The sequence below is a fragment of the Nerophis ophidion genome, linkage group LG26 (assembly GCF_033978795.1).
Source record: "Nerophis ophidion isolate RoL-2023_Sa linkage group LG26, RoL_Noph_v1.0, whole genome shotgun sequence".
NCBI classification, from domain to species: Eukaryota; Metazoa; Chordata; class Actinopteri; order Syngnathiformes; family Syngnathidae; genus Nerophis; species Nerophis ophidion.
Genome location: NC_084636.1, coordinates 21,499,577 through 21,526,611, shown reverse-complemented (window position 1 = coordinate 21,526,611; position 27,035 = coordinate 21,499,577). Strand labels below are relative to the sequence as shown.

Below are 27,035 nucleotides of genomic sequence, written 5' to 3'. Positions count from 1 at the left end.
AATCAAACTTCATGCAGGCCTCTGCTGTGTTTTCTTCTTTCATCCCATGTTTTTCTACAGCCGAAATCAAACGCATATAAAAAACACAGATTTAGCCCAATGTGTCTAATGTACAGTGCTCTTGTTTTCCCAGGGTCTCAATCTAGCAGTACAGTCCTGGCCAGCGCGTAATTGTCTAAGTGCTTCTGGATGGCGGCGGGTTGTTTGGTCATTAAGGAGTCTATTAAGTCATTAGTGCAACAGTGGGCTGCCGTCTGCCTGCCGACTGGACCAGATGATCGGGTTGATACACGTTGCCTTTTTTTGTCCGCATATTTCTGCAGGTAATTACAGCGTAGATGTGAAACTCCCTCAGATGTCCTCGTTAAAAAGGGGATACTCATCAGGCTGCACACTTTAAAAGTCACCTCCTCCTTCTGCCCCTCCTCTGTCATCTCCTTTTTTCTTTCCAGTGTGTTGAAGTGAGCAATAGGTGAGCAACAGGACAACAGGAGCCCCAGGACAACGTTAGACAGGATGATAGAGTGAGGAGGAGGAAGTAGGACGTGACTTCCCAGATCAGCGAAACGCTCGCTAACGCATCCCTTTAAAGGCCTGACGCATTGGACGCATCATTAGGTACACTTACACAATATAATGAGGCTCATGTTTTCAGATTGAATCTGTACAGTTCAAAAATGCATGTAATTGAACATTGGCGTTAATGTCTGTGGCTGTAGGCAACCTCCCGATGTAGTTTTTCATGAACCCCACAAGATATTGCGCTTTGAAGTATCAGTTGAGTTATTCAGCTGTTGGTCTAAAAATAATGCGTGTTGCAATTTCCGTACTGTTGTTTAGAAAGAACTCGTCAGTGGCATTAATGCTTACTGAGCAGTTTGCGCCCTAGTAAGGTTGCAACATTGGTTCTGTTGTTACTGTGTTGCGCAATATACAATAGCTGTGGAAGACTTCAAGAAGTTGTGCTCATCTACTGACATGCAGACCCAATAAAATAAATCAATAAAAAACAATTTTAAAACACTTAATTTTAGTCGACATAAAATGTAATGATAGTTCTTTGGTCAAAATTTTGGATATATTTGGCTGTAATGACCTACCTTTAAGAGACTTTTTGACTACCGTATTTTCCAGACTATAAGGTGCATTTAAAATCTGTTTTTTTTTTTTTTTTAAACCCTGATGTGCACCTTATAACCCGGTCCGCCTAATATACGGAATAATTCTGGTTTTGCTTATCGACCTCGAAGCAATTTTATTTGGTACATCGTGTGATTATAAGTGTGACCAGTAGATGGTAGTCACACAAAAGAGATAAGGGTAAACTGCAATATGATGGCCATATGACTCAAGTAAACAACACCAACATCGTATATGTTCCTTTGAAAATATAGGACATGACACACGGCGCGCTAAAAAATCCATCAAAATATTTTAGCACAACTTTGGTAAGCTACTGAGTTGTACCGTTTGATGTGCGTCAACATATGAGTATTATTATGGTGTGTGTAAAAGGTAAGACGTATAATCTGGCGTTTTGTTTCACAATATTATGCAAAATCCGCTTTTATTACCTGCTGGTACCTGCTGACCTGCATTTGGGATCTGCAGTAATCCTGAAAATTTGCGAGCATCTGCTTTTGTAGTTCGTTGTCTATCTACTTATGGGACATTCATCCTCCGCTGTTGCCATTTCTAATATAAAGTAGTGTAAAGTTTTTACTTATCTGTCAGTAAAATTACCATGAAAGCACTAAAACATACCGGTGTAGTGAGTTTACATTATTCACCCAAGGAACTTTAGTTAATAGAGAGTTACGTTTTTTCACGGGATATATTTCCAATATTGTTGTTTCCGCATGAGGAGATCATGCTCCGTTATTGATTAAAGTAAAGTCTGAATGTCATTAAAACAGTTAACTCCATCTTTTGAGACTTCTTCCCCTCCCATTCTTGCACGCTACACCGCTACAACAAAGATGACGGGGAGAAGATGCTGCCACGTAAATAAGACCGCCCACAAAACGGGGCATCCGTAAGCGACTGTCAGAAAGCGGCTTGAAGATGATCTGTAAAACATAATCCATGCAACATTTTGACCAAAGAACCACCATTACATGTTATGTAGACCACAAGTAAGTGTTTTCAATTTAGACAAAAAAGTAATAATAATATGACCTCTCTAATGCACCCCACAATCTGGTGCGCCTTATATATGAAAAAAGATCAAAAATAGACCATTCGTCGGCAGTGCGCCCTATAATCAGTTGCGCCCTATGGTCCGGAAAATACGGTACCTCTAAAACGGTTCGTTTGGAGATGAGGAGTTGTTAAATGCAAAGGAAGCCCTCCTCACCATGCACCCTCACATGGAATATGGACACTGGTGATCGCCACTAGCCATCTAATTTTTACTTCACTTTCACCGCAACACAACATCACAGATCATAGAGCAAGTCCACCATGTTTTGTTTTCGGCTTAAGGAGGAAAAGACACGCAGGACAGAAAGGAAGGAAGCCAGGCTGCAAATCTAGTACTACATGCTGGCTAGGGTTAATTTTCTATGGAGTCTTTATCCCTCCAGTGCTAAATTCTGGATGTATACATGTATATTTTGACAATACAATTATATTATATTCTATATCATGTTGATAATTTTACTGCACTGCTGCTTTGACCACTTGTAAACAATAGAGGCTCAAGCCGGCAATACTGTAAGCCAGTGGTTCTCAACCTTTTTTCAGTGATGTACCCCATGTGAACAATTGTTTTTATTTCAAATACCCCCTAATCTGAGCAAAGCATTTTTGGTGAAAAAAGAGATAAAGAAGTAAAATACAGCACTATGTCATTAGTTTCTGAAATATTAAATTGTATAACAGTGCAAAATATTGCTCATTTGTAGTGGTCTTTCTTGAACTATTACTAATAAAAATAACTAAAAACTTTTCGAAAAATAAACAAGTGAATCAATTATAAATAAAGATTTCTACACATAGAAGTAATCATCAACTCCCATCTTTGGGGATTGTAATAGAGATCCAACTGGATTCATGAACTTAATTCTAAACATTTCTTCACAAAAAAAGAAGTCTTTAACGTCAATATTTATAGAACATGTCCACAAAAAATCTAGATGTCAACACTGAATATTGCATTGTTGCATTTCTTTTCACAGTTTATGAACTTACATTCATATTTTATTGAAGTATTATTCAATAAATATATTTATAAAGAATTTTTGAATTGTTGCTATTTTTCAATAAATATATTTATAAACTATTTTTGAATTGTTATTTTTAGAATCCAAAAAAAAAAATCTCACGTACCCCTTGGCATACCTTCAAGTACCCCCAGGGGGACGCGTACCCCCATTTGAGAACCACTGCTGTAAGCTATGCTACGAGCGACTTCGCTAACGTAATAATTGCATTACTAACTGGTCCATTGCGAAACACAGGAGACACTGATTCAATTAAAAGTAGTTTTAAAAAATATTATTCTTTATTTTGCCGGAGGATGATGATGCTATTGTCCCACCGTAGAAGGCCAAGCTAGCTACACAACAAATGAAGCTAACGTACCATTTACACATTTTTAACCGACTAATTATTTACTGTTTCGTCGTCTGTTTCATTGCCATAAATGGCATTCACCGAGCCCGCTACTAAACGTAGTTTTTTGAAAAATCCATCGTTTAATAAAAGTTTGTGGATGGTGAAGCAAGACTCTTCTTTGCACACAATCGAAATAATTTGTTGACAGTTATAGGTACATTGAAACAAATTATAAAAGTTAAAAGTCAGGTCACTTTTTACTTCAGATGAGTCTGAGAGAGTTTGTGTCATGACTTGTGCTAGTGGGGACGACGTGGCGGAGTTGGGAGGGTGGCCGCGCCAGCAATCTGAGGGCTACTGGTTCAATCCCCACCTTCTACCATCCTAGTCACGTCCGTTGTGTCCTTGAGCAAGACACTTCATCCTTGCTCCTGATGGGTCCTGGTTATGGCGTCACATTAGTGCCAAAAATCCAAGCTCTGATTCTCCACCTCGTGCGCCTTCTTCGTTTTGGCACTTTGGGGGCGGATATGCTTACACGGCCCCTCCTTTCTGATTGGTCAGGCAAAAAAAGCTCAGGGCCAATCAGAAGTATAGCAGGGTGGGTCATCGTCAATATGTATCAAGATAATACAGCTCCTGTCGACAAACAAATTCTAAAAAGTCCAAATTTAGTGCAGTTGTGGAAAATGCCAATTGAATTTTATCTAAAAGTCTTTGAAGAAGGTAATGTCTCATCTGTTGAGAGAACATCACATAGCTAATGAAGTGTCAAGATCAATATCTCTCTTTTCATACACATACAACCAGTCCACAGATGTCAGTCAACGATGGAAATTATATTTTCAAATATGTTTTCTTTCCTCACTTGTCTGTTTTAAAAAATATTGTTATTTATTTAATATTTTCATATGTAAATATTGAATGTATGCCACAATGTGGGACTATTAATTTTCTTTCCTCTATCTACTTTAATTTTACACCAGAGTCTACCCGAACCCACTTATCTATGCGTACTTCATATCAGGACCACATGATTAGCACATGGGCCTAATTATTGATGTTATGATTGCAATTAGGGCTTCACGGTGGAAGAGGGGTTAGTGCGTCTGCCTCACAATACGAAGGTCCTGCAGTCCTGGGTTCAAATCCAGGCTCGAGATCTTTCCGTGTAGAGTTTGCATGTTCTCCCCGTGAATGCGTGGGTTCCCTCCGGGTACTCCGGCTTCACTTCCAAAAACATGCACCTGGGGATAGGTTGATTGGCAACACTAAAATGGTCCCTATTGTGTGAATGTGAGTGTGAATGTTGTCTGTCTATCTGTGTTGGCCCTGCGATGAGGTGGCGACTTGTCCAGGGTGTACCCCGCCTTCCGCCCGATTGTAGCTGAGATAGGCGTCAGCGCCCCCCGCGACCCCTAAAGGGAATAAGCGGTAGAAAATGGATGGATGGATGATTGCAATTACTATTTTAGTAGAATAATGAATGACAGGTTGTCACTACAATTAATGAATATGGTTTTAATGTTACTATAAAAAGTATTTACGTTTCTGCAAACAACTCAAACTATGGAAAATTAGATATCAGCCCAGATCAGTATAGATGGCAGAGTTAAAAATATGTATCTAAAAAAACAACAAAAAAAGCTAGCGCCATACATTAGGCAAATTAAATCTGAGAGATAATAGTGTAAGACTTACTTGTTCAGCCATGATAAGCCCCATGAAAACGCGATTTCCTTTCTTTTTAATCCCAGGTAACTGCCATGGACCTTTCATCATAGATATGAATAAACACTCCATGTTTCTCCAGCATAGCGACCATCTTACCTCGGACAGCTGGTCCCCATCATTTAAATATAATTCACTTCACTTCACTTATTGATGTCAATGGTACATGTACTATTTAAATATACATATACATACAATACTCTGACATTTATAACAAATCAAACCGTTAGGCAACATAGGCACCGCGTGCACACAAAAAGGCGCCGCGCGCACGCAAAAGGGTGCGCACGAAGTGGAGAATCAGCGCGCGATAATAGTTTTTATGCGCTTGGATTCTTGGCACTAATGTGACGCCATACCTGGTTAGCGCCTTGCATGGCAGCTCCCGCCATCAGTGTGTGAATGTGTGTGTGAATGGGTGAATGTGGAAATACTGTCAAAGCGCGTTGGGCTCCTTAAAAAGGGGTAGAAAAGCACTATACAAGTACAACCATTTACCATTTAAAGCAAACAGAGCATTTTCTTCATTGGGTTTCATCATGAAAATGTAGTTGTAGGTCTCACATAAATCAAAAATGTCTGACTCACGCAAGGATTACTGGGTAAATTTCGACCGCTGACGTCACAAGTCAGAGCAAATTCCACCCGAATGCAGCTGAGAGAGACTCCAGCCCCACCCGCCATCCCAAAAGGGACGAGAAGTAGAAAATGTATGGATGGATGGGTTTGGTGAAACAAGGAAGGAAGGGAAAATTATTTTATAAATATCTCTGCTGTGCCTCCACAGTTTGATTTTGATTTCTTTTCTAGATATATGCAGATCCTTAATACCCATAGGATACTTATAGGTACTAATAAGTAAGAAATGTAAATTGGGGCGGTATGGATTGGTTGGTAGAGTGGCCGTGCCAGCAACTTGAGGGTTCCATGTTCGATCTCCGCTTCACTGCCGTTGTGTACTTTACCCACCTGCTCCCAGTGCCACCCACACTGGTTTAAATGTAACTTAGATATTGGGTTTCACTATGTAAAGCACTTTGAGGCACTAGAGAAAAGTGCTATATAAGTACAATTCAATTCACTTCACTTCACAAATGTTGGTTTTGCATAATCGGGCCCATTTAAAGTGGTCGTGTTATGATTTTTTTTTTATGATTTAAAACATATCCTTGAATGTATTCTACATAACATCTAACGGTGGTGTTTTGGTCCAAATTTTGCAAAGATTTAGTTTTACAGACTATCTTTAAGCCGCTCTTCAGAATGTGACATATTGTGGACGGTCTTATTTACTTGTAAAAGTAAAACAAATAAACTATGTGTGTGTGCTGTATGAAAGGCACAGGGAAAACCATCTGCTATTACTGCTGTGACGCAACTATTTTGTAGGATGTCTGCGTAAAAGAGGCCAGTATGTTTATTATTGTGGTTACAGAATGTGCAGTAGTGCAAACTTGTAAACCTGCATTGATGCATTTTATTGGCCTTCACATTACAACGGTGACGTTTTAGCTGCGAGTTCTAGGTTTCCTCCCAGCAGAGAACAGCATGCATGCGTGAGGCTGCACGCTGAGCTCATGTGAGACCTTGTTTCAGTGAATGTGCACCGATGCAAACAGGCATGTCTGACGATCTGCTGAAGCTGTAAACATAAGTCTGCCTCACCAGCGGGGTGATGCCCTCCTGCTGTTACCTCTCCATCACACAACACCCCCGCCCCCAGTTGTACTTTCACCAGCAACAATTAGTCACATCTTCTAAAGTCCAAATTGTGGTAAAAGTAGTCAAAGGTTAGACTCCATTTACACTGAAGGCCAGACTTGACCCCCAATGGACTGCCAGTCTTCTTAGCGCTCTGCTGCCCCTCATACCGCCTCTTATGTGACCCCTGACCCTCTACACGGGAGTCAGGCGCCACCGATGTGATGTAATTTCTGTCAGCTTGCAACGTGACCCAGGGAAAATAAATAAGGGTGTTTATTTGCTGGAAGGCCCTCAGACTGGAGCCACACATGAAATACCTGAGCTGTCTTGTTGCATGCCCATGAAGACACTGGCTCTATAACAGTTGGAAACCACAAATTTGCATGTAAGTTAAAGTTAAAGTTAAAGTACCAATGATTGTCACACACACACACTAGGTGTGGTGAAATTTGTCCACTGCATTTGACCCATCCCTTTGTTCACCCCCTGGGAGGTGAGGGGAGCAGTGGGCAGCAGCGGTGCCGCGCCCGGGAATCATTTTTGTATATTTAAACCCCAATTCCAACCCTTGATGCTGAGTGCCAAGCAGGGAGGTATTTTTATAGTCTTTGGTATAACTCGGCCGGGGTTTGAACTCACAACCTACCGATCTCAGGGTGGACACTCTAACCACTAGGCCACTGAGTAGGTTGTAGTATGTACTATTCGTGGGTGTGTTGTGGGTGATCTACTAAGACTGATAATAGATAATAGTGCAAACCGCCTTTGTACCATCTTTTTTGTACTATATAGAAGCACAATCTAGACCAGTGATTCTCAAATGGGGGTACGCGTACACCTGAGGGTACTTGAAGGTATGCCAAGGGGTACGTGAGATTTTTTTTAAATGTTCTAAAAAGAGCAACAATTAAAAAATCCTTTAAAAATATATTTATTGAATAATACTTCAACAAAATATGAATGTAAGTTCATAAACTGTGAAAAGAAATGCAACAATGCAATATTCAGTGTTGACAGCTAGATTTTTTTGGGGACATGTTCCATAAATATTGATGTTAAAGATTTCTTTTTTTGTGAAGAAATGTTCAGAATTGAGTTCATGAATCCAGATGGATCTCTATTACAATCCCCAAAGAGGGCACTTTAAGTTGATGATTACTTCTATGTGTAGAAATCTTTATTTATAATTGAATCACTGGTTTATTTTTCACAACTTTTTATTTATTTTTATAAATTTTTTTCCAAATAGTTAAAAAAAGACCACTACAAATGAGCAATATTTTGCACTGTTATACAATTTAATAAATCAGCAACTGATGACATAGTGCTGTATTTTACTTCTTTATCTCTTTTTTTCAACCAAAATTGCTTTGCTCTGATTAGGGGGTACTTGAACTAAAAAAATGTTCACAGGGGGTACATCACTGAAAAAGGTTGAGAACCCCTGATCTAGACAACAGAATATATTTTTAACACGGTTAAAGTGCACTCTGGAAGGGGCCGGGCTGTTGGGATGGTGCGTCTAGAATGATCCAGCCACAAGAAAATGCATTTTGCAATAGGTTTTCTCAAAGGGATATACCATGCGACAGAGGTCTCTAGACGATTTTCTGTAGAGACCTACTATTACGAAATATAAATAATGGCTGATTGCTACAAAGTTTTAGAACGATTTTATAATCATAGCTCATCAATCAATACATGTTCTATGGCTTGTCCCTCTCGGGGTCGCGGGGGGTGCTGATCCCTATCCCATGCAGCACGGTGGAACAGGTGTTAGTGCAGTGGTCCTTAACCAGGGTTCGATCGAACCCTAGGGGTTCGGTGAGTCGACCTCAGGGGTTCGGTCGAGGTCAAAACACACCCGACTCTTCGTGTAAATACAAACTTCTCCCTGTTGGCATATTACGGATACGGCAACAGCTGATGGATTTGCAGGTGTGTAATTTGTTGTGAGTTTATGCACTGTCTTAGTTTTGTTGTTTGAACAAGGTGATGTTCATGCACGATTCATTTTGTGCACCAGTAAATAAAATATGGTCACACTTTAGTATAGGGAACGTATTCGCCATTAATTAGTTGCTTATTAACATGCAAATTAGTAACAAATTGGCTCTTAACTAGTCATTAGGTACTAATTAATGCCTTATTCGGCATGGCCTTATTATAACCCTAACCCTCTAACCCTGACCCTAACCCTAACCAAATACCTCTAAGTTAAGTCTTTATTACTTAGAATATGTTCCCCTTGTGTCCAAATAACTCTAAATTAAGTCTGTGTTACTTAGAATATGTTCCCCATACTAAAGTGTTACCAAAAACATATAACTTTGTCTTGAATTAAAAAAAAATATATATATATTTTTCACTAAAGAAGGGTTCAGTGAATGCACTTATGAAACTGGTGGGGTTCGGTACCTCCAACAAGGTTAAGGACCACTGTGTTAGTGTGTCTGCCTCACAATACGAACGTCCTGAGTAGTCCTGGGTTCAAGCCCTGGCTCGGGATCTTTCTGTGTGGAGTTTGCATGTTCTCCCCGTGACTGCATTGGTTCCCTTCGGCTACTCCGGCTTCCTCCCACTTCCAAAGACATGCACCTGGGGATAGGTTGATTGGCAACACTAAATTGGCCCTAGTGTGTGAATGTGAGTGTGAATGTTCTCTGTCTATCTGTGTTGGCCCTGCAATGAGGTGGCGACTTGTCCAGGGTGTACAGAGCCTTCCGCCCGATTGTAGCTGAGATAGGCACCAGCGCCCCTCACGACCCCAAAGGGAATAAGCGGTAGGAAATGGATGGATTAATATATAGATAGACACACACATATATATACACACATATATACACACATATATACATATATATATATATATATATATATATATATATATATATATATATATATACATACATATATATATATATATATATATATATATACACACACACATATATATATGAGTATATATATATGTGTGTGTATATATGTGGATATATGTGTGTGTGTATAGTTATATATATATATATATATATATATATATACACAGTATATATACTGTATATATATATTTACATATATATATGTATATATATATATATATATATATATATATATATATATATATACACAGTTTATGTGTATATATATATATATATATATATATATATAGTGTACAAGCTTAGTAAATCCACTTTGTGCGTGAGTGTCAGGTGTTAAACTTCACAACCAGGTCTTACTTTCTTGGTAATCACAAACCTGCCTCTGATACTACTTTATTTGGGGGAATATTAGCAGGATAAGAACTTTTTTATTTCCATATCAATGCCGCTCATCCAGAACAGCAACCCAGAAAAATGTGTTTAAAGGCCTACTGAAACCCACTACTACCCACCAAGCAGTCTGATAGTTTATATATCGATGATGAAATATTAACATTGCAACACATGCCAATACAGCCTTTTTAGTTTACTAAATTGCAATTTTATATTTCCCGGGAGTTTTTTCTTGAAAACGTTGCGTAATGATTACGTGTACGCGTGATGTCACAGGCTGTTAGGAAATATGAGCGCTGCACACACACACAGCTAAAAGTTGTCTGCTTTAACAGCATAATTATACAGTATTTTGGAGATTTGTGTTGCTGAATCTTTTGCAATTTGTTCAATTAATTTTGGAGAAATCAAAGTAGAAAGTTGGAGTTGGGATATTTTAGCCTTTAGCCACACAAACACACGGTGATTCCTTGTTTAAAATTCCTGGAGGTCAAGCGAACATGGATCCCTACTGAAGGTCAACCAGCAGGTTTCGGTGAGAAAATTGTGGTAAAAAGTCGCTTCTTACCGGAGATCAGCTGAGCTTGCCCCGTCCGTCGCTGAGACATTGGCGTCAACACACCCGTGGACATACCCCTCCGACTATCAGGTACTGTTAAACTCACTAAAACACTAGCAACACAATAGAAAGATAAGGGATTTCCCAGAATTATCCTAGTAAATGTGTCTAAAAACATCTGATTCCATCCCAATGCAATCGCGTTTTTTTTTTTAACTCGTTTTTTTGTTTGTTTGTTTTTTTCTGGTCCGTCGCTATCAATATCCTCAAACACGAATCTTTCATCCTCGCTTAAATTAATGGAGAAATTGTTGTTTTCTTGGTCCGAATAGCTGTTTTTGTTGGAGGCTCCCATTAGAAACAATGTGAATATGTGAGGAGCCATCAACATGTGACGTCATCGTCTGCGACTTCCGATAAAGGCAGGGCTTTTCTGTTAGCACCAAAAGTTGCGAACTTTATTGTGGATGTTCTCTACTAAATCCTTTCAGTAAAAATATGGCAATATCGCGAAATGATCAAGTATGACACCTAGAATGGACCTGCTATCCCCGTTTAAATAAAAAAATCTAATTTCAGTAGGCCTTTAAATCATGGCTTTAAAAGCAGAAAATGTGAGCACGGTCCCCTAGAAGTAGTAGCAAATAGGAAGTATGCACTAAATCGCTGTCAGTCTTATAAGGAAGTTAAATTGTGAATGTGCAGATTGCACCTTTAAGCAAATCTTAGCTTTTTCTTGGGTATTAAGAAACAAGCTTCACAGCTGACCACAGAACCAGGCTGTCAAGCTCCATCAGTGCAACCAGACAGGAGGCATGCACCGTGACCAGCTATTGTTTCCACAGTCTATGAAGTGGCTCCTGCAGAGACATCCACACCTCTGGCCTATAAAGTAGTCCCAGGCAGACTGGAGCTGTCATAGAAACACAATGAGGACTGTGATGCACCAGCGATCACTACAAACATGCCGCCCAAACGCCTGCATCGCTTTCTCCGATCCAACAGCTCGGAAAACGACTTCCTTTGGGCTCCCTTGTCTAGGGTTCTGCAAGAAAGTCTTGGACAATCCAAGACCAACTGCTCACATGATGAATCACCGCTACTCTTGTTTCTCCAGGATATTGTAAGCCGCTACTTTTATGGAGAACAAATAGCATGTTGGCCAACAGTGTTTGGACACTTTCCCAACACAGATTTCCCTTTTTAACATTACTCATGTTTCAGAGTGACCACGCCACGCTGCGTTCACTCCCCAGTCGCAATCCATCTCACTTCTCCTGATTCCCACACACGTGTTCTCCCTATGCCTCAAAGTCTATCCTCCATGCGTCCCGCTGACCTCACCGCTCTCACAGTCGAGCGTACAGGGATGCAATCAACCATAGCTTTCAGATTAAATCGCAAATTATTATAATTGACGATAATGGTTTCCATGTCAGCTGTGCCCGTCATTGTTCTCGTACATATTTAGAAACAAGGTTGGGATCTGATCTGAAGTGAATTCAAACTCACAGGCGGATGTAATTTGTAAATCTGTCTAATCTACACCAATGTACCACATAATGTTAATTATTGGAGCCTGAATAAACTGTTTGTAAGACAGACAGACTTATACAGGTAGGCCAGGGGTCGGCAACCCAAAACATTCAAAGAGCCATATTGGACCAAAAATACAAAAAACAAATCTGTCTCGAACCGCAAAAAATTAAAAGCCAGATATAAATCTTATAATGAAGGCAATACATGATGTGAGTGTCTATATTAGATATAATAGCCTACTATCAAAATTACTATGTGTCACATTTTGTTGACATAAATGTTGAAATTGAATATCTATTCCACACATTTTTACTCAGAAGGTGAGATAACTCCTGGGAATTACTGGCTTTCAATGGCCAACGGTATAGATGTATGTGTCCAAGTTAAAGGAAACGGCAGTCTGTCTTCTTTTAAAAGATGTATTACAATCTTTGGCAAGCTAGGTAATGTTTGCTGTGGTCTGGAACAACATGGCACACAAAAAACTATCAGAAATGCAGCCAATATTACATACAGATAATGTGTGATGAGACATGCACAACCAAAATATATACAAAATGAATACAAGTAAAGGATATTAAATCAGCTCAAATATACCTACAAATGAGGAATAATACTGCAATATGTACATACAGCTAGCCTAAATAGCAGGTAAGCATTGATTAGCTTGCAGTCATGCTCTTACCAAATATGCCTGATTAGCACTCTAACAAGTCAATAACATCAACAAAGCTCACCTTTGTGCATTCACACACAGCGTAAAGTGTTTGGTGCACAAAATGAGACAAAGAAAAAGTGGAAGATTTTACATGTAAACAAACTGTTGCGTCACAGTGCACACTATAGTGAGTTCAAGAACCGCCGAAATTAGTAGGGCAAAATAATGTTCACCAAATACTCTCATCAGTAAAGCATACACAAACATCAGAGGACTTTCTAACAATTGGGAAGCTTTGTGTCTTGTTTGTCCTCAAACAAAAAACATATTAAAACAAAACAGTTATTTTTTTCCAAAACTTTTTCCATTTTTAAATCCTTTTTTAAAAATGCTCCAGGGAGCCACTTGGGTGGCACTACAGAGCTGCATGCTCTAGAGCAAGGGTCACCAACCTTTTTGAAACCAAGAGCTACTTCTTGGGTACTGATTAATGCGAAGAGCTACCAGTTTGATACACAATTAAATAAATTGCCAGAAATAGCCAATTTGCTCAATTTACCTTTAGTAAATAAATGAATCTATATATTTAAAAAAAAATGGGTATTTCTGTCCGTCATTCCGTCGTACATTTTTTTTCCTTTTACGGAAGGTTTTTTGTAGAGAATAAATAATGAAAATAAACAATTAATTGAAGGGTTTAAAAGAGGAGAAAACGTGAAAAAAAAGAAAATTTAATTTTGAAACATAGTGAATCTTCAATTTCGACTGTAAAATTCAAAATTCAAACAAGAAAATTAAGAGAAAATTAAAAAAAGAATTTATGGAACATCGTTAGTAATTTTTCCTGATTAAGATTAATTTTAGAATTTTGATGACATGTCAAATAGGTTCAAATCCAATCTGTATAGTATCTAAAAAATTGGACCAAGCTATAATTCTAACAAAGACGATTCATTATTTCTTCTAGATTTTCCAGAACAAAAATTTGAAAAGAAATTCAAAAGATTTGGAAATAAGATTCAAATTTGATTATGCAGATTTTCTAGATTTGCCAGAATAATTTTTTTGAATTTTAATCATAAAAAGTTTGAAGAAATATTTGACAAATATTCTTCGTCAAAAAAACAGAAGCTAAATGAAAAAATATTTGACAAATATTCTTCGTCGCAAAAACACAAGCTAAAATGAAGAATTAAATTAAAATATATTTATTATTCTTTACAATAAAAAAATAAATAAATAATTGAACATTGATTTAAATTGTCAGGAAAGAAGAGGAATGAATATAAAAGGTAAAAAGGTATATGTGTTTAAAAATCCTAAAACCATTTTTAAGGTTGTATTTTTTCTCTAAAATTGTCTTTCTGAAAGTTATAAGAAGCAAAGTAAAAAAATAATCAATGTATTTAAACAAGTGAAGACCAAGTCTTTAAAATATTTTTTTGGATTTTTAAATTCTATTTGAGTTTTGTCTCTCTTAGAATTAAAAATGTCGAGCAAAGCGAGACTAGCTTGCTAGTACATAAATAAAATTTAAAAAATAGAGGCAGCTCACTGGTAAGTGCCGCTATTTGAGCTATTTTTAGAACAGGCCAGCGGGCGACTCATCTGGTCCTTACGGGCTACCTGGTGCCTGCGGGCACCGCGTTGGTGACCCCTGCTCTAGAGCAACGGGTTGCTGACCCCCGAGGTAGGCAGTGGGAGCTGCCCTATGTTGTTTTTTAAATGAACGCAAGTCTGAAAAATATTTGGAAAATTCTGCCCTTTCAGCTTTTGGGGAAGCCAATCCTAATAACCACATTTTGGATAAGTTATGAAATGAAATTAAATGAGTTTGTTTCAGTCATATAATCAACCATTTTGTGTGATCAATTTAACAGCACAGATTATACATATGAACAATCACACACATACACACACAAAAAAAAAAAGAATGATCAAAAAAGGAATAGACTGAAGCCAAGGCTTATATTTGCCTATCCTATACATTACATTTACTGAAAATTAGATTGCCTGGAACATCAACATTCAAAAAAATCAATGGGATGAAAATAATCATTGCTGTATTTTATAATTTTCCTTTATTTCACCTTTCAAGGCTTTCTTAAACCTTAACAAAGAACTACATGTCGTCAACTGATCACTGAGCTTGTTCCACCATTTCACTCCTAAAACGTAAATAAATTTGTACTTTATATTCTTTCTTACTTTACATATTTCAAAAATCAATATCCCCGTAAACTGTTTTCTCCTCTTAATTTAAATAACCTAAGAATACAAGCTGGAAGGCTGTTCTTTACTCGAAACACAATTCCCATTGTTTTTAAAAACACAATATTTGAACATTTTAACACAGAACCTTTGAATAATGGATTGGTAGGTTCAAAATAGCACGTTTTGTGTATTATTCTGATTGCCCTTTTTTGAAGTTTAATTATTAGTTTGTTTTATAAATATTTCCCCAAACTTCAACACAATATGTTAGATATGGAAAAATAAAATAATAATATAACATGCAGACATTTATTATTCAGCATGAGTTTTACGTTATAGGGAGTAGCATTTGATTTGGATATTTTTCCCTTTTTATATTCAATCTACGGTTTCCACTTTCCAACACACAGTTGTGGTCAGAAGTTTACATACACTTGTAAAGAATATAACGTCATGGCTGTCTTGAGTTTCCAATAATTTATACAACGCTTATTTTTTTGTGATAGAGTGATTTGAGCACATACTTGTTGGTCATAAAAAACATTCATGAAGTATGGTTCTTTTATGAATTTATTATGGGTCTACTGAAAATGTGACACATTGCAGGTGCAATTGGTATTTTGCGTACTATAAGGCTTACTTAAAATCCTTTTTTTTTTCTTCTCAAAACTCGACAATGCGCCTTATAACCCGGTGCGCCTATTGTAAGGAATAAGAGCTTACTCACCTCGGAGCTATTTAATTTGGTACATGGTGTAATGATAAGTGTGATCAGTAGATGGCAGTCTAACATAAGAGATTTGTGTAGACTAAACTGTGATGGCAATATGTCTCAAGTAAACAACACCAACATTTTAAATGTTCCATTGAAAATATAGAACATTACACACATGACTCAAAAATCCATCAAAATGTTTTAGTACGAGTTTGGTAAACTATGAAGCTGCACCGCTTGAAGGATTGTCGGCGCATTTAACATAAGAGTATTATTATGGTATGTGTATAAGGTAAGACATCTTATCTGGTGTTTTGTTTTGCAATATTATGCAAAAGCAAATTTTCTCATTTAAAAAAGTTAGCTCCATCTTTTGACACTTCTTCCACTCCCGTCTTTGCACGCTACACCGCTACAACAAAGATGACAGGGAGAAGACGTTGCAGAAGGTGAGCCATGTAAATAAGACGGCGCATCTTGAAGCGACTGTCAGAAAGCGGCTTGAAGATGATCTGTAAAACATCATCCATGCAACATTTTGACCAAAGAACCACCATTAAATGTTATGTAGAACACAAGGAAGTATTTTACATTTACAAAAAAAAAAAATAATATGACTCCTTTAATGCGCCCAATAATCCGGTGCGCCTATTATATGAAAAAAGGTCAAAAATAGACCATTCATCGGCAGTGCGCCTTATAATGCGTTGCACCCTATAGTCCGGAAAATATGGTATATTCGAATATTTGCCTCCCAATATTGTCCGTGTCTTAATAAACTTCTTATGTTTTGAATATACAGTACATGAAGACAAACGCGCTCAATGGATTGTGCCTGCTATTTTGCACATTTAAGAGATGTAATCCTCAGCCCACAGCCTTAGTACTGCAGATCAGCTCTGTGTGCAAGATAAAGTTTGCACATGTTTTAGTATACACACAGTTTTAGTAGTTGAGGCCCCAGTATTTTTTTGTCATTTTTTAGTCGGGACCAGAGTACCACCAAACCACAAATGTGACCGCAGCCTCAAACATGTCTGCTGGAGACAGCTTTAGGGTTATGGATCTCCTTGCGTCTGTGTGGACAAACGGAAGACACAGCTGAATATGCAGAGAGGTCAACAGAGGCACAGAACAAATTGAAGGAGGGGAGAAGAGCAGAGCAGTGTCTGGTTTTGTGATCTACAGCTACGACCCCATACCACCATGAGCAAAACATCCATCTTAAATTAATGAACAAATTGAAGAAGGGTGCATCCATTTCAATTATAATCCAGATAATCCTAAACCATCCTTCACATGGGAGGTCCCATAAAAATCATCAATGACTCTTCACATCTTGAGGAAGATGCGCCGCACTAATTTATGTCCTTCTACAGTCTTTGATCTCAATGGAAGAGAAGAAATGTCTCAGTCTTGCAGGGCTCCCAGCCTGACATGTGCACGCCATGCCGACAAACAAGCACACACAAGGCCCGGTGAGAGCTCTGTACAGTGGAATATGTAAAGGCCTTAGCCTCCACGTGATAGGTCAAAGGGGTCCGGTGGTCTAATTTGAGAGGCAGAAGTCTCCCAGCTTCTCTGCTTTCATCAGCTTCTCTGACTAAGTACCCTGTCAAAGCTGCACCGTGTGCCCCTTACGTGCCAGGAAGCTTTGCAGCTCCCTAAATAATCTCAGCACTGCTTGTCAGTGGGGACCAAGATGCTGCTACTTGAACAAGCTGAAGATGTGGGATTTAAACTGTATGGTCAACGTTTTGGGTGAAGGGGACGACAACAGGAAGTAATAAATGAGAAAAAACACAGTTAGTCTTTCTTTTGCAACAAACTTTGCTCTAGTTCTTGGGAATATTAATTAATTATAATATACAGTCGTGGTAGGGCTGGGCGATATGGCCATTTTTTTAATATCGCGATATTTTTAGGCCTTGTCATGATACACGATATATATCTCGATATTTTGCCTTAGCCTTGAATTAACACTTGATGCATATAATCACAGCAGTATGATGATTCTATGTGTCTACATAAAACATTCTTGTTCATACTGCAATAATATAAGCTCATTTTAAGCTTTCATGCAGAGAGGTAAATCACAACTAAGTCAATTTACCAAAAGTTTATTTATTAAGCAGTGGCACAGACAGAGATATTTTAAAACAAGCTACTCGTGCACTTTTGTGAATGATGTCACCAAAATTACATATCAAAACAACACTAAATTAAAGTGTACTTTTTGTACAGAACGCAACTAAATTATTTCAAAAGTAACAAAGTGCACTTTTGTGCATGATGTCACACAAGATATTTCAATAACTGTCAAATAAAATTGAGCTGCATAATAGGAAATCAAATAGTGTGTGTCCTTCGCTATGTGGTAGGTTCCAGCGGACGTTATCTTCTTCTGTTGTTGACTATTTTTTTCATATGGTGCTGATCTGGAAAGAGTTGCTTCGGCATTTTGTGGATGTGGCACAGGCCGGAGATGTTAGCATGCAGAGTTTCCAGCACTCTTCATTCTCTTGCGGGTGACTTTTCAAATGATGCAACATTAGCGGTGCTGCTACTTTTTGTAGCAACACTTTTGCCGCATAAATGTTGAACATGTTCCCGCTTGAAGCCAAATCACCGCTGGACGATGGATCCTGCGCTGTTTTTCTTGGTAATTAATTCTTCTTCCATTTGTTACCAGATTCGCACCTTCTCTCTCTCATATTACCACCCGCACCTCACCGTTAGCATCACAGCTAATGTTACCGTGTCGTTACCTCTCTGCTCCGCAGGAGCGTGTGACGTTGCACCTGTGATGTATGTAAGAAGGTGCATTTGTTTAACTCTGTGAGAAGGAGAGACAAGAAAAAGTGGGAAACGCATACAGTATAATGCCCGCAGCTAAAAGCAACTGCGTGAGAATGTATACTCGAATATCACGAAATAGTAATTTTCTATATCGCACAGACACAAACCTGCGATACATCGAGTATATCGATATATCGCCCAGCCCTAAGTCGTGGTCAAAAGTTTACATACTTGATATCACATGGACAAAGATAAGACCTTCCAAAGGAAAGTTCTGTGGTCAGATGAAACAAAAATTTAGCTGTTTGGCCACAATACCCAGCAAAATGTTTGGAGGAGAAAAGGTGAGGCCTATAATCCCAGGAACACCAAAACTACCGTCAAGCATGGTGGTGGTAGTATTATGCTATGGGCCTGTTTTTTTGCAAATGGAACTGGTACTTTACAGAGAGTAAATGGGACAATGAAAAAGGAGGATTACCTTCAAATTCTTCAAGACAACCTAAAATCATCAGCCCAGAGTTTGGGTCTTGTGCGCAGTTGGGTGTTCGAACAGGACAATGACACCATGTCAAGAGTGGTAAAGGAATGGCTAAATCAGGCTAGAATTAAGGTTTTAGAATGATCTTCCCAAAGACCTGACTTATATGTGTGGACAATGCTGAAGAAACAAGTCCATGTCAGAAACCAACAACTTTAGCTGAACTACACCAATTTTGTCAAGAGGAGTGGTCAAAAATTCAACCAGAAGCTTGCCAGAAGCTTGTGGATGGCTACCAAAAGCGCTTTATTGCATTGAAACTTGCCAAGGGACATGTAACCAAATATTAACATTGCTGTATGTACACTTTTGACCCAGCAGATTTAGTCACATTTTCAGTAGATCCATAATAAATTTGTAAAAGATCCAAACTTCATGAATGTGACAAACAAGTATGTGCTCCAATCAGTTGTAGAAATTATTGGAAACTCAAGACAGCCATGACATTATGTCCTTCACAAGCGTATGTCAACTTTTGACCACGACTGTATACGAAGATATCCGCTGACGTCACAGGGCAAAAAACATCACAGGTCATCAGAGCACGTTCAGAACGGCTCATTTGGAGGACGCATGACGAATGGCAAGATTGTTTTATAGCCATCTCTGCAAAGCTTCCATGGTTTGAATTCACATTTTCTGGACTTATGCAGATCCAAAATACACAAAAACAGGTACCAATGAGTAAGAAAAGTTGATTTCGCACAATAGGTCCTAATTGTCTGGTGCGCACAAAGGTTCAGGTGATGGCAGTGACGCTTGATTAAACCAAAATTGCAAACCCACCAGAGTTTGTTTTAACCCGGACTAAACAGGGCTTCCTTTATTCCTCCTATTGTCTTTCCTTCGCCCCGTTTCTGGGAAAAGCATTCAGACACACGTTCCTCACTTTCTCTTATTCTAATTATTGTGTTTGTACAAACATATTCCCCCTAAAGACCCGGTGTGTCATTGCACTAAACTGACATGAGAAAGTGTCTCCTTACCTGAGAAAAGTTGAGGCCATTGAGTGGGTGACACTGTTCCTCCACTCGTTCCACCGCCCCGGTGGTTTTTCCCATTTTCTCAGCCTCCTGAGCCAAAAACAAGTCAAGCACCGGCGTCCCTCTGGACCGCACATCCCACTCTGTGAGCGAGTTGACCATCAGCATCACCCACACGGGCCTCTTCCTCTCCCAATTTCCCGCGATGGCGTTGAACAGGTAGTCGGCATAAAGGCCGCGTCCACGTTGGTCCGCCGTCATCCAGTAAGGCATCATGTGCTTGATGTAGTCCAGGTGGCGTTTGAGGCGGCGGTAGAGGTCTCGAGGTAGTAGAGTTTGTAGGTTCTCCCCGTGGGGAAGCAGCTGGCAGCTGGTCAGCTTGGAAACGGTGAGTGGATCCGTCAGGTCCAGCTCAAAGAAAACGTTGTGGCTACTGCGGAAAGCCTGCTTGGAGCTGCTGGGGATGAAGTCCCACACTCGGGTGTAAGGCACGTGAATGGTGCCAAAAAGGTAGGCAGGCGGGTGAGGGGGCGCACGCTTTACTCGCCACAGGAAAGAGTTCATGTCGCTTTGCTGTGGGAGAAAAGAAACAGGATGAGAAACAAAGATATAACCCCCTCTTGAGAGAACCTAATATATTTGGCCAAAGGTTTTCTTTATATTTGATGTAAAGATGATATGTTATTTCATAACAGTTATCCTTATTATTGTGGTATTGTAATTGTGCTCAAAAAGTACCTAAAGAGAGACTGAAGTCTTTCGAATTTTTTTAAATTACCGTATTCTACAAACGATAAGGTGCACTTAAAATCATATCGACAGTGCGCCTAATGTAGGGAATAAGTTTGGTTGTGCTTACCGACCTCAAAACTATTTTTTTTGGTACAAGGTGAAATGATAAGTGTGACCAGTATATGGCAGTCAAACATAAAAAAAATAACTTCGATTTATATCGCGCATTTCCAGACACTCAAAGCGCTCACAATGAAGTGGGACTCAACATTCATTCACACCTGGCGGTGGTAAGCTACATCAATAGCCACAGCTGCCGTGGGGTAGACTGACATAAGTGATAAGTGATACGTGTAGACTGCAATATAATGGCAGTCACACATAAGAGATACGCGTAGACTGCAATATGACTCAAGTAAACAAGACCGACATTTTATATGTTCCATTGAAAATATAGAAACTAACACACGGCGCTCAAAAATCTATCAAAATGTTTAAGTACGACTTTGGAAAGCTATGAAGCCGCACCGCTTGATGGATTGTACTGTGCTTCAGCATACAATTATTATTAAGGTGTGTGTATAAGGTAAGGCATATTATCTGGCATTTTGTCTTGCAATATTAAGCAAAAGCAACTTTTCTTACCTTCTGGTACCTGCTGATCTGTATTTGGGATCGGCATGAGTCCTGAAAAATTGCGCAGGTCTGCCTTTGTAGTCTGTGGTGACGCCGTAGTTGATAAGCGTTTTCTTTTTCTATATCTTCTTGTTATGGGACATTGTTGCCATTTCTAATATAAAGTAGTGTAAAGTTCTTACTTATATATGTCAGTAAACTTGCCATTAAAGCGCTAAAACATACCGGTGTAGTGAGTTATATTATTCGCCCGAGGAACTTTAGTTATTAGAGTTCCGGTCAGCCGATTTTTCATGGGACACATTTTCGGCAATATTGCACTAGTGAGCCACGAATGAGGAAAGGCTGCTCCGTTATTGATTGAAGTAAAGTCTGATTGTCATTTAAACAGTTAGCGCCATCTTTTGACACTTCTTCCACTCCCGTCCTTGCACGCTACACTGCTACGACGAAGATGATGGAGATAAGACTCTGCCAAAGGTGAGCCACGTAAATAAGACCGCCCACAAAACGACGCATCCGGAAGCTACTGTCAGAAAGTGGCTTGAAGTTGATCTGTAAAACATAATCCATGCAACATTTTGACCAAAGAACCACCATTAAATGTTATGTAGACCACAAGGAAGTGTTTTCAATTTACAAAAAAAAATAAAATAATATGACTCTTGTAATGCGCTCTATAATGTAATGCGCCTTATATATGAAAAAAGATCTAAAATAGACCATTCATCGGCAATGCGCCTTATAATACGGTGCGCCCATTGGTCCGGAAAATACGGTACCAAAATATAAACACCTTTGTCCCATATTCCGCCAAGTATACTGTATATTTATAACTCTACGAGAGCACAGCTTGTGGGTTCAAAGTGCAAAATTAAATAGCTGAGTTGCTAGAACAGAAATGTGTTTATATAATTTTAGAAAATTTGGTATGTCAGTTATTAATGGGGAAAGACGTTAATGCCTCATGTTTTCATGTTCGCATTTAAGTTAGCAAGCGAACGCCAGTCAGTTAGTGAGTTTATCAAAGTTCAATTATCGATCCCAGTTCTTGGATGATTTTAGTTCAAAAGGGTAATACTAACGAACCAACGTTTTATCGCAGTTATCATTACTTACTTTTATCGTTACATCCCAATTGTGAACGTAGAGACAAGTCTCAAACTCAAGGGGTCGCATAGAACAAAATCTATGCAGACGCAGGCGCAAAACTAAAAAATAAAGACAACTTCAGATTGTTTTAGTTGTCTTATTTTGGCCAAAAATAGAACAAACACATCCTAAAAATATTACAATAAAAATATAGAAAAAAATACCGAAAACGGTTAAGTTTATATCCATGAAGGAAAGAAGAAAGTGAATGAATGTTTATAACTGAACACATTTATATATGCATAAAAATGTGTTGTCGTTTTTTTGTATAATTTTTTTTAATGAATTAATTAACGTTTACAACAACATTTTTCCAAAACACAATATAGAATGTGAGATATAACACAATAACGCATGCATTTATCATTTGTTTTCAAAACGGTTACAAAAAAGTGGCACCCCAAAAATTTACTGTGGGACTCTATTTTATGACTTGATGGGATTCCTCGGACCCTGTTTTGAAAATTCCTAGTGCCAACCCTGATGGAGTATCAGTGTGTGCTGTTGCCTGCGGGCCGGTTCTGATACTAATAAAATATCATCCCGGGGGCCATAGATCAGTGTTTTTCAACCTTTCTGGAGCCAAGGCATATTTTTGTTCAATGAACAAATGCAGAGGCACACCACCAACAGAAAACATTTCAAATGTAAACTCAGTAGTTGAAATTGACGATAAAAAGTCATTGTTGCAATTGTTGGCTATGAATTCAAACCATAACCAAACATGCATCGCTATAGCTCTTGTCTCAAAGTAAGTGTCACGACATGTCACATCACGCCGTGACTTATTTGGAGTTTTTTGGTGTTTTACTGTGTGTAGAGTCTTGCGCTGTCTCCTGTTTTGTTGGTATTTTCCTGTAGCAGTTTCATGTCTTCCTTTGCGCGCTACTCCCGCACCTGCGTTAATAATATTAATAATAATAACATATTTTATTTGTAAAAAGCCCTTTACATTGAGTAAACAACCTCAAAGTGCTACAGTGTATTAAAAAATAATAATAATAAAAAGATAAAAAAAAGATAAAAAAACTAGAACAGCCTAAGAGCTAGAACTAGTATGCATATACAGTATCTAAAAAAAGGCTTTTTTTTTTTTAAAAAGAAGAGTTTCTAAGCCTTTCTTAAAAGCATCATTGCTTTGTTTTAGCAATCGAGACTATTTCAGTTGTGCGGACGCTATCGTTCTTTGTGTGGAAATTGTTGATAGTCATGTACGGATGAATATTGTGGAACCCGGCTGCTCCACAAGCTGTAAGTCTTTGCTGTCGTCCAGCATTCTGTTTTTGTTTACTTTGTAGCCAGTTCAGTTTTAGTTTGGTTTTCCATAGCCATCCTTAAGCGTCAATGCCTTTTTTAGAGGCACTCGCCTTTTGTTTACTTATGGTTTACGCATTAGATACGACTTTAACGAAGCAATTATTTACCTGTTGCCACCTACTGATGTGGAAGAGTATTACACGGTTACTCTGCCGAGCGCTAGACAGCACCGACACTCAACAACGGCACTTCATTTGCAGATTATAATTACTGGTTTGCATAAAATATTTTTAACCCAAATAGGGGAAATTACATAATCTCCCATGGCACACCAGACTGTATCTCAGTGAAAAACACTGTCATAGATAATTCATTCGCGGACCGGATCTGGCTAGTTTGTTTTTAACTAAAAAATGCATTATGATTAACTCTGTCTTAAATGTATAATTATCTACAAACAAAATACAGGACGGGTCATGTCACTGACATACAATATATCTTTTTGAGATGAAAAAGTAGATATGAGGGTTGAGTTTATATAGGGGCCCGCTTGGCTGTAAACAGACCCCCGTTTATTGTCCAGGTCCATACCTCACTTGCCAAAGCTTCTTTGGGCCTGCATGGGAAGTACTTGAAGGCCGCAGTGCAAATACACTACGCTGAACTCATAAAGTCCAAAAGCTGAAAGGAGCCTGTTACCTATTGGAACCCTGCTGGGAGACTTTGGTTTGGGACATTTCTGACACGTCGGGGGGGGGGGGGCTCCGTTGCTGACAACCATACTTTCTGCATTGTTTGTGACGCCTGCCTCTTCCATTACACCATAGCGTTCATTTAATCAGGATATTTTGTTTGGAATATGTTTCTCGTTAAAACACTCTGCAAAAGTGCATGTGCTGCGACTTTGCAGTTTGGCATTGTCACCACTTTCCTCTTTTCTAAACAAGCATCTGGCTTAAGAAATATGGCATAATCAGGCATTCGATGGAACAATCTCATTGCCGGGATTTCAAGTTATTCTTTGAAAATTGTTGACTTCAAAATCTTCACCGAGATTTCCTTCAACTCCAATTATAGCACGCTGCCAACGCTGCGTCTGTTGTCTGCCAAAAACAAAGTCAGGTTGTCTCGTTGGGATTTGCTTTTAATCATCCAAATTAAGCGCAATAACATATTGCAAAATCTGGCACAATGTCCTTCCAGACGACCTAAATCCGAGGGAGTCGTCCTGCCTTGTGGCACATACGCAGAAATACAACTTTAATTTAATATTCCGTTTTTACACAAAGTGGGGGAATATAATTTTTTCTGTCCATGCCTTAAGTCATCATATCATGCAGTGAGAAGATCGTGCACACTCAAGTGAGGCTTGGAAAAGAAAGTGCTCTTATACACTGGACTTCTCTGCGCCGACTTGCCTTTTTTTATGGCCCTAATTACTCTTAACACAAACCAGAGAGCAGTGTGCCGCATTGCAAATCATAAACAGTTATTGAAGGCGCTCCATCATATCCTCCAACACGTGCACTTTTTTGTTGCAGCTTACACCAACTTTTCACTTAGAGACAGGGGTGTCAACTTTGTTTTCATTGAGGGCCACACCGCAGTCATGGCTGACATTAGAGGGCCGCTTGTAACAGTAAATAAAGAATTAATTTGCCTATGAATTTAAATATTTATTTTTTTATTTTTTTTACGTAGAGTAAAGAAAAATCTGTGGATTTTACCACTGTTTTTTACAGAAAAAAATGGCAACTTAATTGTAGGATTGTACGGTATACCGGCATAAGTATAGTACCGCGATACTGATTAATCATATTCGGTACTATACCGCCTCTGAAAAGCTGCTGCTTCACGACACAGCGTAGCTCATCTGCGTCAAAATGTAAACATACGCCATTGGTGGATCTACACCTAACATCCACTGTAATGATACCAAGTACAGTAGCGTATCTGGTTGATACTACTATGATTACGTCGACATTTTTTGGCATCACAACATCTTCTTTGGTTGTTTTTAAACTTATATCATGTTTATAAACTCAGTAAATATGTCCCTGGACACATGAGGCTTTGAATATGACCAATGTATGATCCTGTAAACACTTGGTATCGGATTAATACCCAAATTTGTGGTATCATCCAAAACTAATGTAAAGTATCAAACAAGAGAAGAATAAGTGATTATTACATTTTAACAGAAGTGGACATAGAACATGTTTAAAGAAAAAGTGAGCAGATATTAACAGCAAATGAACAAGTGGATTAATAGTTCATTTTCTACCACTTTTCCTTACTGCATACGTCAGCAGACTAATTAGGAGACTTTGTTTGGTTACTTACTACTAAAAGACAAGTTGTCTTGTATGGTCACTATTTTATTTAAGGACAAACTTGCAATAAGAAACAAATGTTTAATGTACCCGTGTGTCTCTCCACATACCGTAAGATTTTTTTGTTAAAAAATAAAGCCAATCATGCAATTTATTTAGAAAAGTACCGAAAAGTGTTGAAATAATTTTGGTACCGGTACCAAAATACTGGTATCAGAACAACTTTTACTGTAAAATATATGGTTTTTTTTTTTTTTTTTAATGTTTTTTTTATTTTACAACATATTACTGTAAACAGAAATACAGTACCACTGTGTGATTTTATTTTGGAAACTAAGCTGCTAGTTTTTTACCATAATTAAATGTGGTACGATAAAATCATCAACCGAGGATTTTACAGTAAAAAAAAATTTTTTTAAAACCTGACTGCTCGGTCGACAGAATTTTACTGTAAAAACAAACATTGGTCGTTTTTATTCAACTTCAAATGATATGTTGTAAAAAAAATTTTTAAAAATACAGTCAAATCTATTGGTCATTTGTACAGTGTACAATTTGATGTATAATTTGTTTTGAAATTATAAATTAAGCAGATATTTAAGTATTTATTTTGATTTTGACCAAAGAAGTTAGATAATATAATATTTGTTGC

At 38.4% G+C, this 27,035-nt stretch overlaps 1 protein-coding gene and 1 long non-coding RNA gene across 4 annotated transcripts in view; one reads left to right on the top strand and one right to left on the bottom strand.

The window, feature by feature from the left end:
* Positions 1-27,035, bottom strand: part of trabd2b (TraB domain containing 2B) — a 201,450-nt gene that overhangs the window by 166,331 nt on the left and 8,084 nt on the right. For both annotated transcript variants that reach the window (XM_061888008.1, XM_061888007.1), the window contains exon 2: positions 20,277-20,846. In XM_061888008.1, coding sequence (XP_061743992.1) covers positions 20,277-20,846 — 570 coding nt within the window. The remainder of the gene's footprint in view (positions 1-20,276; positions 20,847-27,035) is intronic.
* LOC133543444 (uncharacterized) overlaps positions 1-27,035 on the top strand; it is a 40,195-nt gene that overhangs the window by 9,319 nt on the left and 3,841 nt on the right. Inside the window, exons 2-4 of one of the 2 annotated variants that reach the window (XR_009804380.1) lie at positions 134-323; positions 453-618; positions 11,670-12,470. This is a non-coding gene — a long non-coding RNA (uncharacterized LOC133543444). Of the gene's footprint in view, positions 1-133; positions 324-452; positions 619-11,669; positions 12,471-27,035 lie in introns of those variants that run through there. The other variant, XR_009804379.1, reaches the window with a different exon arrangement.